The 19,275-nt window shown below is 40.0% G+C and overlaps 1 protein-coding gene across 1 annotated transcript in view; it reads right to left on the bottom strand.

Annotated features, from left to right (window-relative positions):
• Nucleotides 1-19,275, bottom strand: part of LOC124552499 (glutamate-gated chloride channel) — a 436,122-nt gene that overhangs the window by 206,172 nt on the left and 210,675 nt on the right. Inside the window, exons 3-4 of the mRNA XM_047126783.1 lie at nucleotides 19,137-19,234; nucleotides 4,019-4,093 (exon numbers count right to left, since the gene is read on the bottom strand). Coding sequence (XP_046982739.1) covers nucleotides 4,019-4,093; nucleotides 19,137-19,234 — 173 coding nt within the window. The remainder of the gene's footprint in view (nucleotides 1-4,018; nucleotides 4,094-19,136; nucleotides 19,235-19,275) is intronic.

Below are 19,275 nucleotides of genomic sequence, written 5' to 3'. Positions count from 1 at the left end.
TCTAGCCTGAAAAGTCCTCATTTTCAATCCACAAGTACTCTCCTACCTGAGTAGCTGCTTCCTTCGTGTAGTACACCCCTGACCCATCAAGGGGGGACCTACAAATCCCAACCCAATAATGCAAGTCTAGAAATTTGCAGTCAAGGTGGTGGTCACAAAATTTGACAAAGCCTTTAACTGATACCCTCCACTCAAGTTCAACCAAATGACCCCAATCAACTATGAGAATAATGCTGCAAATTGTGAGCTCTGCTTGTACCCCATGTGCGGGACCAGCAGTCTTAACTTTGCCAGCCACCTGTACGAACTGAGGATGGCCTCAGAAATCAGATGACAGATGTTGTTGAAACGGACGTGAGCCACGACTTGCAGATGACTGCACCCTATGCACTCAATAGCTACAGGCAGGGCTGCCTCCACATCTCAGATGGGGCCCCCGGCAGACAAACTGAGTGCACATTGGCTTTCTTTCCAGTCCTGAACGCTGTCTCAGGAGCTCCATAACATACCTAGTATTGGAGCTCCTGGTAACTAGTAACCCCCCCCCCCTTCCCCCCCTGTGCCTGCTCAGACCCTGCTGAAGCAGTAGCCACATGTCCACCCACAGTGTGAATGTGCAAGGTTATACGGCCAGTGTCCACATTGGCCCTTTGCCTCGAGCAACATGAACGCATTACCACCCACCACTTACTCAGTGATGAGGGGAGATCCACCACATCAGGTACACTAAAGGGTCCCTCAGCAGTAGAGATCATGTGCAAAACAAGCGACTCCTGAGGTGTCCCATGAGCCATACCAGATTCTCCACCACCACCACACCCCAAGGCAACAGCCTGAAGGTAACTGACCATATACCAAAGCACATTCAGCTGTTCGCGAACTGCTGTCAGCTCCTCCCGTGTCCACACACAGCATGCACACATCCTAAACATCCTAGCAAGACTGACTTACTATAACAGCAGACAGAATCCCAAGTATGAGACTTTCTAGCCTCCTAATGTGTCACCAATGGACGCTGATGTGTTAATGAGCTATGTAGCTGGCTGTTCAGTGAGCAACTACTGCGCTGCAGACTGAATGAATTTACCCTTACAAAAATGTGAGATTAAACCTCTTAAACAGAAAAACACACACAAAATTTAAGAGATATATCACGTTCTTGGGAGACACCCAATTTCTAATTCCCGTGTAGTTTTTGTGTCTTTTGTCTGTTGATGTCTCTTTGTTTCAGTATTTTATCTCATGCTTGTCTTTGTGTGCCACCATTCTTATTAGCCACTTTTGTGGGATAATCCCTCACCTAGTCGTCTTCTCATTTGCCAAAACAGTAAAAATGGGAAAAATGTGGAAGAAAATTTCAGAATGAATAAACAGAATGGTACATATTTACCAAAAATGACTGAAAATAAAATAATACTAATGGAGACATTGCAAAAGAGCACCAGACACCAAGCTTTGGATTCTCTGGTTTCTGCTTTGAAAATGGACAATGTAGAAGGGAAGGAAGGATGGAAAGGTGATTTGGGTTTACATCCCATGAATGACAATATCATTAAAGCATGAGGTTGGTTTGATGAAAAGTTAGGAAGGAAAGAGACTGGGTTCTCCTCAGAGAAACTGTCTCAGCATCTGCATTAAGTTATTTAGGAAACTCAGATCTAGAATTCCACATCAGGAACTGAATACCAGTCCTGTTAAATGTGAGTCCAGTGTCATAGCTCTCACATCGCCTCAGTTGGTGGCAGCAGAGGAGGAAGAGAAGAGATTCTGTGAAGGGGTGTATCTACCTCCAGCAAGTCACCATAAGGTCCACAGCAGAGGGCATGATGTTCCACTTCTAGTCATTCCCATTCCTGTTCCAATCACAAAGGGTGCCAAGGAAAAATAACAGTCTGTATGCTTCTGTAAAACCTCCAATTTTTCTAATCTTACCTTCACTGACTTTACGTGTACGTTGGTGGCAGCAGGATTGTTCTGCAGTTAGTACCAATTGTCAGTTCTCTAAATTTTCTCAACATTTTGCAAAAAGAACTTCTTCCTTCCAAGAATTCCCAGTTTAGTTCAAGGAACACTTCTGTAATACTCTCATGTTGAACAAACCTACAGGTAACAAACCTAGCAGCATGCCTTGGAATTGCTTCAATGTCTTTCTTCAATCCGACTTGGTGGGGATCCCAAATACTTAAGCATTACTCAAGAATGGGTCACACAAGTGTTCTGTATACAGACTCCTTTGTAGATGAGCTGTACTTTCCCAGAATTGTTCCAATAAACTAAAGTTGACCATTTACCTTCATTAGAACTGATCTTACATGGCTGTTTCATTTCATGTCACTTTGCAACATTATGCCTCAGCTGTATCAAGCAGCACACCACAAATATTGTATTTTAACATTAGAGAATCGTTTTTAGTACTCCCCTGCATCAACTTACATTTTTTTACAGATACAGCACACTGCCACTCACCATACCGAACAGAAATCCTGTCAAAGAAAACATACATCTTTCTACAGTCACTCAGTCATGATCATCATCATCAGCAAACAATGAATGATTTCTGCCAATGCTATCTAACAGGTTGACATATATAAAGTGAAAAATAATGTGGTGCTATCACATTTCCCTGGGGGCACTCCTGACAATACCTTTGCCTCTGATAAACACATCATTCAAGAGAACATACTGGCTTCTACTATTTAAAAAGTCTTTGAGCCACTCATATATCTGAGAATCTATTCTTTGTGCTCAGGTATTCATCTCTAGTGTGCCACTGTGTCAAATGCTTTCTGGAAACCCAGAAACATGATCATTGCCAGTCGCCCCTCTTACGGCAGAAAGATGGAACATTAGATGTTACAGGTAATTCAAATGATAAAAACAGTACTAGGAGGGTTTTGGACATGCAATGAGACAGGTGAAGCATGTACTCCGTGCAAAGAGGTGGAACAGCTCAGTAGTTGTTCTCTGTCTGTTTCACACCACATGCTACAATTGTGTTCTCTCCTGGCACCTGGAAATGCTCATGCTTTCTCCACATGAGGACATCACTGCTGCTTCTGATACTTACACAGAACAGGCTGCTGTAAATTTTCATGTAACGGTTATTGTTTTTCCTTTATGTCACCCAAAATGATGACTAAAATTGTATTTAACTGGATCATATAACTGAAGCAGTAACATAAAAATCAGTGTGTATGCCAAAGTGTTCACAACGGACATAAGTGACTGAATGATGGTACTGTTTATAACGTCAATTTGTTGTTTGCTGTTTTAGAGGCAGGTCCCTAATGCTTCATTAGTGTTAACAAACACCTCTTCTCCCCTCTTCCCGATTAATCTATTCCAAATGGTTTTGGCCATATCAACTCTGATTTATGCAGTGCTCTGTATAAGACTTATCCTCTCTTCTTCCTCTTCCCCTCTTCTGATCTCCAATCGTCCCTTCCCCTACTCTCACTTACACCATTAAATTCATAATATTTCCTGGCTGCAGCTTCATTTACTTTGTACTTATTTTTCCTCTCTCTTCCCTGAAAAGAAACATTAACAATCCACTACTAGGACCAATTTTTGTATGTATCTGTGAGATATGAAATGGCTGTCACAAACACATTTCCAAACAAAACTACATGGTTAACAATATGAATTTTCCTTTTTGATAAACACACATAAAGAGGAAAGGATAATTCTCAAATAATTTTTATCTGTCTCACTTGCATTATCCATCATTAATACTGTATCTGTCAGTCTTACACATCCATACATTATTCTACTCAATTATTCTTTATGTCTATGTACAGACTGCCATGATAGAGATCCATGCAATTAACAGGAGAATAAGGAAAGAACACACACAGGCTGGCAACAAATTCTGGTTCCACAGAAGAAACAAAAATTGGCTGTGCAACAATAATTCAGTAAAACAAAACAGCAGCAAGAGAGCATGGAGACAGAGAAAGAAGAGACAAAAAGAGTGAGTAAAGGACAGTGACAGAGAGAAATAAAGGCGGCGACGGACCACTGTGCTGCGTGGGGGACGTGCCGGCGACCCGCGGGTCCGAAGGCTTCCTCATCCCGCAGCAGAAGTCCGCATCTGAAACAGAGCAACAGCTTCCGTCGGTGGGAAACTGCTTCAGTGCTTTCCCATCTGCCGATGCCCATCTCTGGTACCACATGTATGTGTTCTTAAAACTCATTTTGTGAACCGTGGGAAAAGACTTAATTACTTGCAGTTCAAAACATAATCCTTTGTTACATAAAAGAGAGACAGAAAGTCTCAACTAACTTCAATATCAGTGCACGCTAGACTGCAGAATGACAGTATAATTCAAACTTTAATCAAAACATTCACACTGAAACTTTACTAATGCTCTGTAAAAGATACAAAGCTCACAACTATGCAGACAGTTTATGTACCTCAGGAAAAAGAAAAAGACAATAATTGTGGATTGCTTTAGAGCATTCTGAGCTTTTTTCTAAATCACAAAATTTCTGCCGTTTGATGGTAATGATGTTTATCATACCCATTATTGTGATTTTGGCTCTGGAGCCATTTTTAAGTGCAGCACATCTCTCATCAAGTCACACAGAAATCTGCATGTACATCTCTGTCAAATGCTATATTTCTGTTATGTCTCTTCCATGCATGCACAGTCATTCACACTACAGCACTTCGCTTTGTTGACATTACTATGGGATGGTTTTGAAAATAGGCACTTCACAGGAGTAACCTTTATTGCCCTTAGTGCAGCATATGACAGTTATCAACACTGTTGCAGAATTGTGGGTTTCTTGTTGATTTTCAAGGGCAACAAAGTAAGCCGATAATCTAGAAAAACCATCGCCTTCAAGGAGGGTGCTAACTCCACTGCTGTTTAATATTTATGAAAGTGACCAGCCATTTCCTTACAACACAAGAAGTTTTATCTATGCTTTCCAAAGCAAAACATTTAAAGAGACAGATGTTACTCTTGATGGTGCTCTATAAGAACTAAGCGTGTACTAAGAGACTAGCCACCCAAAGCACAATCCCTCAAAAATCTGTTGGATGGGTTGTTTTGGGGAAGAGACCAAACAGCGAGGTCATTGGTCTCAGCAGGTTAGGGAAGGATGGGGAAGGAAGTCGGCTGTGCCCTTTCAAAGGAACCACCTGGCATTTGCCTGGAGAGTTTTAGGGATATCACAGAAAACCTAAATCAGGATAGCCGGACGTGGGATTGAACCATGGTCAAAAATCTGTATTTCAATCTTACTGTCTTACTGTCTTGACACAGGGACATTGTTCAAACTTTCAGCCGCTACCATCAGACAAAAAAAAAAGTGAAGGTATACATCTGTAGTGGTTGCCCATGGCTAACAACACCAGTTGATGACCAGTAGCTACAATTCAGCCACAGAGGAATGCAGCAGAACTGTGCTCTGCCTTTTTGGGCAGAAGTAGAGGACAGTGTTGATCAAAACAGTACACAACCATCTCCACTTCATCGATTTGGCCTTTAAGCAACCCCTCAGAACTACAGCACAAATTTATGGGACCACTGCGCAGGAAGGAAGCATCAAGGAAACACACAGCATGGAACCTGAATCAGTGCAACTGCTTCTGTTCACTGACAAGTGCAGGGTTCTTCTGACATCTGATGATTATTGTAGAAGTGTGGAGGAAAATAATTTCTGTGTCAGGTAAACAGTCCATTGGGTTCAGCTAGAAGGAGGGAGGTGAGTCAGTCATGTTTTGGGGCAGTATCATGTTTTAATGTTAGGTACATCTCATTGATATTGAGGGTATTTGAGGTCTGTGCAAAATTGGGACTGCACAGGCTTCTGCAGTTGTGTCTTGACCACAATGTGGGTAGCATGCTAAACACTATTCAATCAAATAGGCCTTCAGGCTTTTGTGGCCATTGTCACTAAAGTTAAAAGCTTCTGGATTGTAAGGCCACATCACATTTCCTTCTAAAATAACCAACGTTTCAACCCCTCTGCTGGGATCTTCTTCAGGATGTTTCGGTGTCCACTGTGTTGGTATGTTCTAGCAATAGTGGACACCGAAACATCCTGAAGAAGATCCCAACAGAGGGGTCAAAACACTGATATTTTAGAAGGAAATATGATGAGGCCTAACAACCCAGAAGCTTTTAAATTTACTATTCGATCATGTTACAATGCATGGATCAGAGCACAGTACTGTGTGTTACCCAGTGACAGATTCTGATCTCTTAGAGGTACAAAGTTGTGCTCTTTTGAACAGATTGCCTTTATTTTGGTTACTGTGTTGTTTTTAATTTACAGTGAAGTTTTTTTTTAGTTCTTGAAATTAAGTCCACACATGATCACAAATATGTGGAACAAATTTATTTTTTTAAAGGTTGCTTATATGGAATGTTTGACACTGATTCCATCAAAGAGTGGTGGTCAATGGTGCCTAGAGTTACTGAAAGCCAACACTGGTTTATTCCCCATGGTAACAGTCTCAAGAAGAATAGAGAGAACTTATTTCTAAATCCAAGTGAAATGCATAAAATACATGTGAGTTCCATAAGAAATACAAGAGCCATTCAGTAAGTAATACAACACATTTTTTCCTCAGCCAATTTAAACGGAAAAAATGTAGCATTTGTTGTGGAACATCATGGAATAGTCCTGCTTCAGTCCCTACAATTTCACAAAGTTCTGACAGGTACCGGCGCTATATGTAGCCTTCGAAATGGTGTCTGTAGTGAAGATGCATTCTGAGCAGAGAGCTGTCACCTGAGTTTCTTTTGGTGGAAAGACAAAGCACTGCCGATATAGGTGCTAACAGAATGTCTATGGTGACCCAGCAGTGAAAGAAAGCACAATGAGTTGTTAGTCAAGGTGTCTGTCATACCAGCTGCACGCAACTGTCTCTCCTGCAATGTTGGAATGTACAAACACTTTCATTCGCGATGACTGACAGATTACAATAAAAACTCCTCATTGCTGAGCCATGCTAAAAATTGCTCTTTTAAAAAGCACGCCGCAGCACGTAGTGTGAAGCAGTCGCCCTCCATTTCTGGCGCTGGCGCCGCTGTGGCAATCGCAGCTTTGGTGTCGCCCTCTGGTGGTAAAGGGAGAAGGTAGGCTGTTCACGTGCATTTAAGGGGCGCTATGAGCTCGCTAGGGGGCGAGTCTGGTCAGTTGGTCAGCTGGGTCAGTGTGGGGCAGTCAGTGTCTGTCTGTAGTCCGGAGTGCTAGTATGTGTTAGGCCGCCAGTCTGCTCGAGTTGTTCAGGGCAATGGTCATTGGCAGTTGGATCGATCGGTTGGTCGGTCACGCACAGGGACGCAAGATGACTTATCCGTCTTGAGCGTCGGCGCATGTGAGTTCACCACGTCAGTCCAGTGGGTCACTCCGTATAGCGAGGGGTAGTGGCTTCGCAGTCGACACGAGAGCAACAGGAGTCAACCCGCAACACTGGACTGGCTGGCGCGAGCTGCGACGCCGTGAGACGGGAGATCGGCGCGCCTTCCTGCGTCCGTTGAAGCGGCTGGCAGCGGATGGTCAGGAGAGAATTTTGGGCATGCCGCGCCAGGTCTTCGCCAGACATTGCACTTTATTAAAGGTTAAGTTATTTGTGATGTGTTGTTTCATTTACTTGTTAAATTCTACTTGTGTCCTTGGTCAGTCTCTCGTCCCCAGCTTGCTTGTCTGTCCCTCGTCTGCATTTGTTAGGCAGTCAGTGTCTGTCAGTCTGTCTGTCTGTTGGTCTGCCGTACGTTAATAGCTGCCTCTGTCATGTTGTTGGATTCAGTGTTAACGAATTTATTGCTTAAGGTGTAAAGGCTGAATTCCTGAAATATGTTTTTATATTGCCTATCATCTTGAGGGGTGGTATATGTGTAATATAGAGCATGTTTGTACATTTTATGTAAGACTGCATTTCATGGGTTTTTATTTAAATGGTCATTTTGGTATATGAAGTTGCCACTCTTCCACCGTAAGAGTTTTCTTTTAAAAACAAGTTGCACTTTCAGTGGCAAGTAATTTTTTTAATGTGTGTGTTTTGTACCATTTCCATCCCTCCTATGGGGTGCAGAGTTTATGTGTTTGTGTGAGTTGTTAACATTTTTAGTTTAAAGTAATCTGGTGTGTTGCAGATTTGCACCAGTGTAGTCTTTCAGAGGTTGTTGTGAGCGGTCATAACTACGGCCGTGTTAAAAGGGAGCGGCAAGGTTCTCAGCCCGAAAGCTCATACTATAAAAAAAAAATTGTTATTTCTGCCTCTCAACAAATTGTAACTTGATATTTACAGGGTGCTTTCTGATTATAATTTTAAATCTGTTTTAAAAAGGGGCTTTTAGGATCAAAATTTCCATTCATTGAAAAAAAAAATTTTTTTTAATTTGTGTCATTGGCAACTACTTCCATGCTCACATATTGTGATTAAATGTGTTAATGTTCTTGATGAATCGCTAGTAAATAAAGTAAATTCTTAAGAAATGGTTTTGAAAATAAATTGACGGTTCAATTGCACAACTGGACATTTCTCTTGGTAATGCTAACATGCTCAGCCACAAGATGGGGTACTCAAAGGTGTGTGCCCGATGGGTTCGTCACCGCCTTACAGAAGACCATAAAGAGCAACGAAGGACCATCTGTGCCTAATTGCTTGTCCATTATGACGATCGTGACAGTTTTTCACCAAACATTGACACAGGCGATGAAACACGGGTTTATCACTTCGAACCGGAGACAAATCGGCGCTCCGTGTAATGGTGCCACAAAACCCCTCCTCGGCAGAAAAAGTTCATATCCACACCCTCAGCCAGTAAATTCATGGTAGAGGTCTTTTGAGACTCTGAAGGGGTTGTTCTGTTTGATGTTCTCCCTCATGGTGCAATGATCAACTCTGATAAGCACTGTGACACCCCCACAAAACTGAAGAAATGATTTCAGTGTGTTCGTTTTCACAAAAATGCAAACAAATTTCCCTTTCTCCATAACAACCTCACAAAAGTTTGCACATCCGAGAGGAACCCATAAGATTTCATTAGTTTATTCTCCCTCATCAAGCCTACGGCCTGGATCTCGCACCTTGCAACTTATATCTGTTTGGCCCAGTGAAGGATGCACTCCGTGGGTAGCAGTACATGGATGATGTGGAGGTTATTGATGCAGCAGGATGTAAAATGAGTGAAGAATAATACGGCATATTCGAATCCTGAATAAAACCAACCTACTGTCAGAAAAGAATGTGTTGCATTACTTATTGAAAACCCTCATATTCTACTTACCATGACAGCAACAAAATGCCCCCCTGGTTTAGAGAAGAAGGGAACCGCAATTTCACATAATAATAAATGCTAACTCAACCACACTATATAAGTGAGTTTTGCTGGATGAAGACTGGGAAGCAGTAAATGAGAAATTTATTTCTTTCCCAGAGCAATTCTTATAACGCTATAAATCAGTTTCCTTCGAAAATTAATGAGGAAAAATTACAAAGGAAGTTGAGAAAACTGATGACTAACAACTAGGATTACAGTATCTTGTGTCACAATGAAATAATTTTATTTAACACATGGGGCAAACTCTAAATTAAGTCTTACTGCCACAGTGCAGCAATATTACACAATTTATAGTGTCATAATAAAAGCAAATACCATGCACTATGCATGAAAAATTCTAAATTCCAAGAATGGAGCAAAGGCTTTTTGGAGCTTTCTTGGGCAAGAAGCAAATAATCTCAATGAGGTAAATAATTAACTCACTGGTGACAGTAGCAGTGAGACAGATGATGGTAAACTGGCCACTTAATGAATTCTTCCTAACAGTAGGAGAAAACACAGAGTGAAATTTGGGGCATAGAGAGCAAATTTATGGACACACATTAAATACCCAACCAACAGACATCAGCTTTTTACTATGATTTTATTTGACGGACAATATCAAAATCTTGTGCTGACTTGGTACAAACTCTCGTTATCAGCTGATGAGTTAAGATGTATTTCCTGAAAGGGTGAAGTATACAGTTCTTTAAGTGATCCATCTATTTCCTTCACATATTATTACAATTTTTTGAGAAAATAGCTTAGGCCTATAGTGAAACATTGAACCACCTCTCTGACTGTAACTTTTTAAAAACAGCTCATGTGTGATTCTGTAAAGGCAGAGAAAACAATATATAATTTCACAAACTCAGTTGTGATAGAACTAAACAAGAAAAATTACCCAGTTGGCATTTTCTGTAATCTTACCAAAGCCTTTGTTTGAGTAAATCACAAAATTCAACTAGGGAAATGAAAATGGTATGGTGTTAAATGTGTTGCCCTTGCACAGATGGAGTAATTATGATGGTGCACACAGTCAGAATGTGAAATTTTCCTGTTCTGACATCAGTATGCTGTAGTTATTTGGTGATAGATGCTGATTTCTTCTGTGAAGCAACTGTTGATGTAAAGGATAAAGAAGGTTAAAGGTTTCCATACGAAACACAATGGCTATCAAGAAGAAAGACAATGCACCGCTTATGAAGTTGTTTCATCAGAGTGGCATCAACAGCAGCTGTGCATTGCAAGAACATCACTGACAGAAGCATTTGTGAAGAATACCCATGTCAATAAATGGGCTACAAAATATAAGAATTTTGAAGAAATTGTTGAATTAGGTCATGTGGCCAGGAGAGGGAGGCGGTTCATTGTCCTGGTAGTTGCTGTTGAAGTTGCTGTAGTTATAGCTGACCATGGAGAACATAGCTCATGCTCTGCAGACAGTGCTTGATTTGTGTCATGGAAATTGTGTCTGCCATGGTCAACAGTTCAAAAGATTTTGCGGTGCATCTTACAGTGTTATTCCTACAACAGGATGCAACAGAATATGGGCCTGGTAACAGGAATGAGAGAGGAGAAAAAGTAATTGAGTTCTGCAATAAATTTCAGATAGTAATAGTGAATACTCTGTTCAAGACTCACAAGAACAGGAGGTACACTTGGAAAAGGTCAGGAAGTACAGTAAGATTTCAGTTAGATTACATCATGGTCAGGAAGAGATTCTGAAATCAGATATTGGATTGTAACATACACCCAGGGGCAGATACAGACTCAGATCACAATTTAGTGACGATGAAAAGTAAGCTGAAGTATAAAAGACTACCCAGGAAGAATCATTGCACAAAGAAAAGGGGGGTATGGAAGCACTAAGGAAAAAAGAGATACATCTGAAGTCTTGATGCTACAGATACTGCAATACATCAATAGGCAGTTGCTTTGATAAGGAATGGACATCCCTAAAAAGGGCAATCACAGAAGTTGGAGAGAAAACACAAGCACTAGGAACGTAACTGCGAAGAAACCAAAAAATGTGAAGAATTCATAAAACAAATGGGGGTCAGAAGGACCGATTCAGTATACAGAAAAATCAAAACAACCTTCGGTGAAATTAAAAGTGAGGGCAGTAATATTGAGAGTGCAATGGGAATTCTACTACTAAATGTAGATGTGAGAGTAAATAGGTGAAAGGAGTACACTGAAGGCCTCTATGAGGGACAACTTGTTTGATGCCATGATACAAGAAGAAGTAGAAATTGACAGGGAAGGGAGAGGGGATCCAGTATTACAATCAGAATTTGATAGAGCTTTGGATGACTGAAGTTCGCATAAGACAGATGGGACGGATAAAATTCCTTTGCATTTCTAAACTCATTGGAGTGTGTATAATGCATGAGACTGGCAATATACCATAATACTTTTGGACATCATCCACACAATTCTGAGGACTGCAATGGCTGACAAGTGTGAATTATTGCACAATCAGCTTAACAGTTCATGCATTCAGAAGTTGCTGACAAGAATCTTATGCAGAAGAATCAAAAAGAAACTAAGGGTCTGTTAGATGACACTCAATTTGTCTTTTGGAAAAGTAAAAGCACCAGAGAGGCAGCTCTAATGATGCAGTTGTTGATGGAAGCAAGACTGAAGAAAAATCAAGACACATTCATAGGATTTGTCATCCTGAAATAAGCATTTGACAATGTAAAATGGTGTAAGAAGTTCAATATTCTAAGAAAAATAGGGGTCAGCTATAGGGAAAGATTTGTAATAAACAATATGAACAAAAAACAAGTGGGAACAATACGGGTGGGAGACCAAGAACAAAGTGCTCAAAAAAGGGTGTAAGACAAGGATGGAGTCTTTTGTCCCTACTGTTCAGTCTATACATTGAAGAAGCAATGATGGATATAAAAGAACGTTTCAAAAGTGGGATTAAAATTCAAGGTGAAAGAATATCAATTATAAGATTTGCTGATGACACTGCTATGCTTAGTGAAAGTGAAGAAGAATTATGGGATCTGTTAAATCGAATGAACAGCCTAATGAGTACAGAAAACTGTTGAGAGTAAACTGAAGAAAGATGAAAGTAATCAAAAGTAACAGGTATGAGAAGAGCAGCAAACTTAACATCAAAATTGGCGACCGTGAAGTAGATCCAGTTAAGGAATTCTGCTACCTTGGCAGCTAAATAATGCATTATGGACAGAGCAAGAAGGATACAAAAAACAGACCAGCACAGGTAAAAATGGCATTACTAACCAAGAGAAGTCTGCAAGTATCAAATTCAGACCTTAATTTGAGTAAGAAATTTCTGAGAATGTACGTTTGGAGTACAGCTCTGTATGGTAGTGAAACATGCACTGCAGCCAAACTGAAATGGAAGACAGTAGAAGAATCTGAGATGTGATGCCACAGAAGATTGCAGAAAATCAGATAAGGAGGTTCTCCACACAATAGGCAAGGAAAAGAATTTATGGAAAACACTAACAAGAAGAATGTACACGATGATAGGGCACCATTTAAGACATCAGGGAATAACTTCCATGGTACTAGAGGGAGCTGTAGAGGGTGAAACCTGTAGAGCAAAACAGAGATAGGAATATATCCAGCAAATAATTGAGGATGTAAATTGCAAGTGCTACTCTGAGATGAAAAGGTTGGGACAGGAGAGGAAATCTTAGCACACAGCATCAAACAGCCAGAAGACCAATGACTATACGGGATTCAGAATGTGCATCAGATGAAGCTCCAAGACAGGCTATAAAGCTGTAACTTTGTCCTTCATTTTTGGCATACTTAGAAATAGATGAGAGGTAGCAAGGGAATATTCTTTGGATGGATGAGGCACATTTTACTCTGTATAGTGCCATGACTGCACAGAACTGTCATGTATGAGGTTCTACTCTGCCACATGTTGTACACGCACATCAATGTGACTGTGTGGTGTGGTTTCACAAGATCCTTCATTCTTGGTCCATTTTTCTTTGAGGATATGACACCTCATTGGCCTGTTATCTGAATGCCGTAAAGACCTCCTTGTGCCATATGTGATTCCAGCTCTGTCCACAGCACTACTTTCATAAAAATGGGGCAATACCATATCACTTGGCAGGTGAAAGATTTGCTTCAAGATACCTTTGGTAATAACCACATCATCTTCAAGCAATTTAAAGATGTGTGGCCTTCATGATCCCCAAATGTAAATCCACATGACTTCTGGTTGTGGAGATATCTTAAAGGTCATGTCTATCAGAGATGTATATGGACTCTTTCTGATCTGAAGATGGCCTCCTAAAATATACCAATCTGATTACACTGGATATGTTGTGAGCAACTGTCGACCTCACCGTGTTGTGGATGCAGCATGCTGCTGAGTTGGGAGACCGTACTGAACACATGTTGTAAAGGGTATTTTTGGCTCAAAAACGGTCTGTTCGAGCTATATGTGGTGTAAGTTCGAGAACCTCTTGTCGACCCCTATTCAATAGTCTGGGAATTCTGACATTGCCCTCACAGTATACATTTTCTTTAATGTCGTTTGTTGTTAGCAATATTAGCTTATTCCCAAGAGTTAGCAGCTTTCATTCAGTTAATACTAGGCAGAAATCAAATCTGCATGTGGAATGCACTTCCTTGACTCTTGTGCAGAAAGGACTGCAGTATTCTACTGCATCCATTTTCAATAAGCTACCACAAGAACTCAAAAATCTTAGCAGTAGCCCAAACACTTTTAAGTCTAAACTGAAGAGTTTCCTCATGGCTCACTCCTTCTATTCTGTCGAGGAGCTCCTGGAAGAGCTGAAAAAATAAGCAAATTCCAGTGTTACATTGTTGATTTTCTTTATTTAAACTAAGACTTGTCACCTGAATATGTTTCTTATATTTCATTTTATCTGTTTCTACTATCGTGTTATAATTTCACATATTCACTCGTTCCATGACCACAGAGACTTGTCCTTAATTTGGTCCTACGGAACAATAAATAAAATAAATAAACTTGTGATAATATCCTAACAAACGTAACAGAACTGCCATTATCATATGTTTCATCATCCCTCCCATTTTCTTGCACCCACACCACATTATGAGTCCTTACAGTGCCACATTTTTACCTGATGGCAGAAAGCGGAACTACTAAGGAGGAATAGGAGAAACAGTCCAGTAACATTCAATAATAGCACTAATAGAGTGCAGTTTGACACAGTCTCTTCGATTGTATATCAAGACGTAACATTTGAAAGTGATATGAAGCGGAATGAATACATCATGTTGGCAGAAGGGAAGACGAATGCTCGACTTCAGAGAATTTTGGGAAAGTGTAGCTCATCCATAAAGGAGACAGCATATAGAACACTACTGTGACCCATTCTTGAATACTGTTCAAATGTTTGGGATCCCGACCAGTTCGGAATAAAGGAAGACGTGGAAGCAAATTCAGAGGTGGACTGCTAGATTTGTTACTGGTAGGTCTGATCAGCATGCAAGTATTAGAGAGGCTTTGCGAGCTCAAATTGGAATACCTGGAAGGAGGTGCTTCTTGAACTTAAAAGGGGATAGGTGAAGGAAAAGCAATGCTCTTTCAAGATGGCACTATTGCGTAAATTTAGAGAACCAGCATTTGAGACTGACTGCAGAACGATTCTAGTGCTGCCACTGTTCACTTCGCATAAGGACCACAAACATAAGATGCAATAAATTAAGGTTTATAAGGAGGCTTTTAAACAATCACTTTTCCCGCACTGTATTTGCAAGTGTAACAGGAGAGGAAGTGACTAATAGTGGTAAAAGGTGCCCTCCACCATGCACCATATGATGGTTTGTGGAGTATGTAGACATGGATGTGTTCCCCCCCAGTATGCTCCCGAGTGTGCTAGTGAATGAACATACCTAAGATATTTCCGCATCATGAGATGTATACAGCCGCCACTCGAGCACTCAGAACACCATCAGGTTAATTATAACCACCTGGTACTATCATGGAAACAAGACTAAATTCAGAGTGGGGAAATATTAAGTACAGTGTCACACTAAGTTTGGTGTTTGACCTACTTCTGTTCTTGAGGTACATAAATGATTCACATTGGCATTGAAAAACTCTTCAAAAAATGTGATGTTTGGTGATAATGTGCCCAACACAAATAAACCATACACAGCCAGCTCAATAATGTAACAAACTTACAACTAGTTCACAGCAAACAGTTTAACTCTCAGTCTTACAAAGACCCTAATTATGTGATTTCAAACAAATACAAATGACTTACAAGTACCAGAAATATATGTCAATGTAACACACTGGATAAGGCTCCTAAGCATCCTGCTGGATAATTAACTGAGGGGGCACCTTAACAAGGATAAGGTGACCCAAAACCTTAGTTCTGTGCACTTTGCACTTAGAAACCCCTCTCGTTATGTTGACTTGCAGACAGAGCAGCTAGCATACTTTCACTAAAACCTGTTCTGTGGCATCATGTTCTATGGAAATGCTGCTAATGCCAGAAAAGTACTTGTTGTCTGGTTGAAAGGTATCCAAAATAAAATTTAATATCTCACAAACAATTCACAGACATGCAGCCAAGTTACATAACTACAAAAAGCATCTCTGGAAGTTTTGTTTCACGTAGTTGGCAAGGCTGCACATAATGTCTGTTTTATTAAAATGGTAACAGTGTGAGAGCAGGTTCAGAGTATTTTGCGGCTGGCAGAGTTGCAATCTGTTACATTTGTATGATTATGTTTTTCTTATAAGGAAAATCATTCGATTCTGGAAGAATAAACTGAGAACCACAGGTGGTCTGCTATGTGTAAAATCTTCCAGAAAGCCACACACATCTGAAGAAAATATCAGTTGCATTAGTGATGCATTTCAATGGAGCCCGCGTAAATCTGTTTATGCTGCTAGTTTGAAGTTACAGATTCCATATTCGACAGCACATGGCGTGTTCCACAAAAGGCTCTGTCTAAGAGCATGCAAGCTTCAAATGAATCATGCAATAAAAGTTGCACATCAGAAATACAGAAGATTGTTAAGTTGCATAACTATCTCCAACATGTGAATTTCTCTGACAAAGCAGCGTTTCATATTAGTGGAGTTGTAAACAGACACAATGGAAGAGTGTGGGGCTGTGAAAATCCTCACATCACATGTGAAATGGAGAGGGACAGCCCGTAAGTCAGTGTGTGGACTGACTTAATGCGTAGCACTTTGATAGGACCATCCTTCTTTGTAGAACTGACAGTGACTGGAGTTTCATACCTGGATATGCTCAAAGAGTTCATCCTCCCACATGAAACTACCTTCCAGTAGGATGGAGCACTGCCACATTTCAGCTCGTCAGGGAATTTATGAATAGAGAAATGCCTGGGAAGTGGACTGGCAGACATGGGCAACTGCTTGGGCTGCTAGGTCTCCAGACTTAACGCCATTACATTTTTTCTTTTGGTGTTATGTCAAAAGCATGATCGACCATGTTAAGATTAACAGTCTGCAGCATCTAAAGGATCGCATGCAGTTACTATGGCAACAGTTACACCAAACTTGTTCCAGGCTAGATGGAACACGGTGGAGTATCATCTAGTTATTTGTGGTGCTATTGGGGGGGAAGGTCCCATATTGAAATCTACTGAGGGTCTGACATTCAGGGAAAAAATCTTTAGTAGTGTCCTTTTGCAACTATTCTACAGAAGCCTAATCAAGCACCTAAGTCTTCTTACACTTGCATGCAAGTACATATACTCTCTAATGGTATTTGGGGTTAATAACATAAGTGAATTTAGGATGAACTCAGCAATTCTGAACAACAATATTACAAGTAACTTTATTTTTATTTATTAATTTTTTATTTTGGATAAGATTCCCTGTCTAGTGTTCAGAATACAGTTCTATATTCTGATACAAGGATCTTTAACAGGTTGCCAGAAGACATCAGGAGCAAAATAGAAAATTACTAGATATTCAGAAACAAAGTGAAAGTGATAAATATTAGCCACTCTTCTTACAATTTGTCAGAATATTATGAAAGGAAAGTTGCTACTCACCGTATAGCAGAGATACTGAGTTGCAGATAGGCACAACAAAAAGACTGTCACAAATAAGCTTTCGGCCAGCAAGGCCTTCATCAAAAACAGACAAAAACACACATCATGAGAGAGAGAGAGAGTGTCGTCTATTTTTGATGAAGACCTTGCTGGCCGAAAGCTTATTTGTGACAGTCTTTTTGTTGTGCCTATCTACGACTCACCAGCTCTCCTATATAGTAAGCAGCAACTTTTCTTTCTTAATATTGATATTGTTACATCCCATCCTGGATTTTCCATTGTTTAATTTATCAGAATATTTAGATCTGGGAATACAGATTCCTGTTCATCTTGAACAGCATTTTAACATTTTTTGCATAGAGACAGCTCAAAGTGTTCACTGAAGTCAGTGAAGTGACATAAATGTTAAGTAAATAATAGGAGATAAGGACAGCAGCTGAATAGTGTAAGTAGAGCAACGGATTTTTTTTTGATCATGTAAGCCTATAGGACCCTCTACAATAACATAGAAGTAATTCTCATAGTTGTCAATGTAAATAGATTAATGTTAATCAAGTTTTCTGTACATATACTTTACAGAATTAGCCTACGGTGACTGGTTTTGAAAGATTATTGTATAATTTGACTGGTTTATCATCCCCAAAGCCTCGTTTTATAACAGGATTTACAGACCATGATATGTCACTGAATCAGTGTGAGTGAATGCACAGTTAGCAAAGCAAGTATTATACAGTCTAAGACTCCTCAGCACTGAATAGTAATATCCATAATTATAAAACAAGAAACAAGGATGATTTAATAGAGGAATAAATACAACATCCTTGTGTTAAATAACAGTGTGTTAGTGCATCCAAAATTTTATTAAATTGAAAATCACAGCTATATAGCTTTAAAACTTAATGAAACAAAATGTGACAGGTAACAATTCTATAGCATTGATAACCACACAGCTCATCAGCATTTTAATCTTCATATTATTGTTCACATACTAATTTGCAAACTATTCTCTCTCTCTCTCAATTTCCCCCCCCCCCCCCCCCCGTCCCCCCATATCTGTGTGTGTGTGTGTGTGTGTGTGTGTTCTGGGATGCAGGCTCACTGCCGACATCTAGACTGAATCCACAGACAAACAGCTTCATTGAGCAAATTAATGGAAGAGATATGTTTGTGTCTTACCAGTGTTAGTGACATTATCATAATCTGCATTTATTATCTTGTATTTTCGATCAGGACATCTTATTACATTGATTTATGTACATGTATGTGTTGAATATTGTAACTACATACAGTTGATACACACTAGCTCTTGGAAATAATGGTTTCTTCCCCGTGGAGGAAACGAGATGTTGTGGAAGGTTAAAAAGGGCATGCAGGTCATTTAGATCTGTAGTGTGGTCCTCAAAACACATGGGTCACTCTCATTCTGGAACCTATCTTTTCACATTCCCCAATTTATGCACCTCTCCTCCCTGAGGGAGAAACCAATAGTTCCACAAGTTAGGACAGCATGAGTCCTTTTATATGTGTCTGTTACATTACAAATTTCTCCTAAAGGCAAGTACTGACCAGCAATTCTTTCTCATGATTTCATAGTTTTCTTGAGAGAATTACTCTTTTGATATAATTAGATATAAATTTTGATTCCATGCTAGAAGTCTCGACAAATCTTGTACCACCATTATCTTTTATTTTTTTCATCAGTCATATCTGTTGTTGAGCTATGTATATTCATGTACACTATTGTTTTCTAAGTGTAAAATCAGGCAAATCGTGTAACAATGTATGAGTAACATGGCTGTCTTTGAACATACTGACCTGGTACAGGAGGCCGCAACCTCTTGTCGTAGCGTTCTTTCCTGAGCAGCTCATCCAGGATTTCTTTATCTGACTTCCCATCGCTGAAGTCATCGAATCTGTCAATAGAAATAGCATTGGGTAACTTAACTTCAAATAT

The sequence above is a fragment of the Schistocerca americana genome, chromosome 10, assembly GCF_021461395.2.
Source record: "Schistocerca americana isolate TAMUIC-IGC-003095 chromosome 10, iqSchAmer2.1, whole genome shotgun sequence".
NCBI classification, from domain to species: Eukaryota; Metazoa; Arthropoda; class Insecta; order Orthoptera; family Acrididae; genus Schistocerca; species Schistocerca americana.
This window is presented reverse-complemented; position numbering and strand designations above follow the sequence as displayed.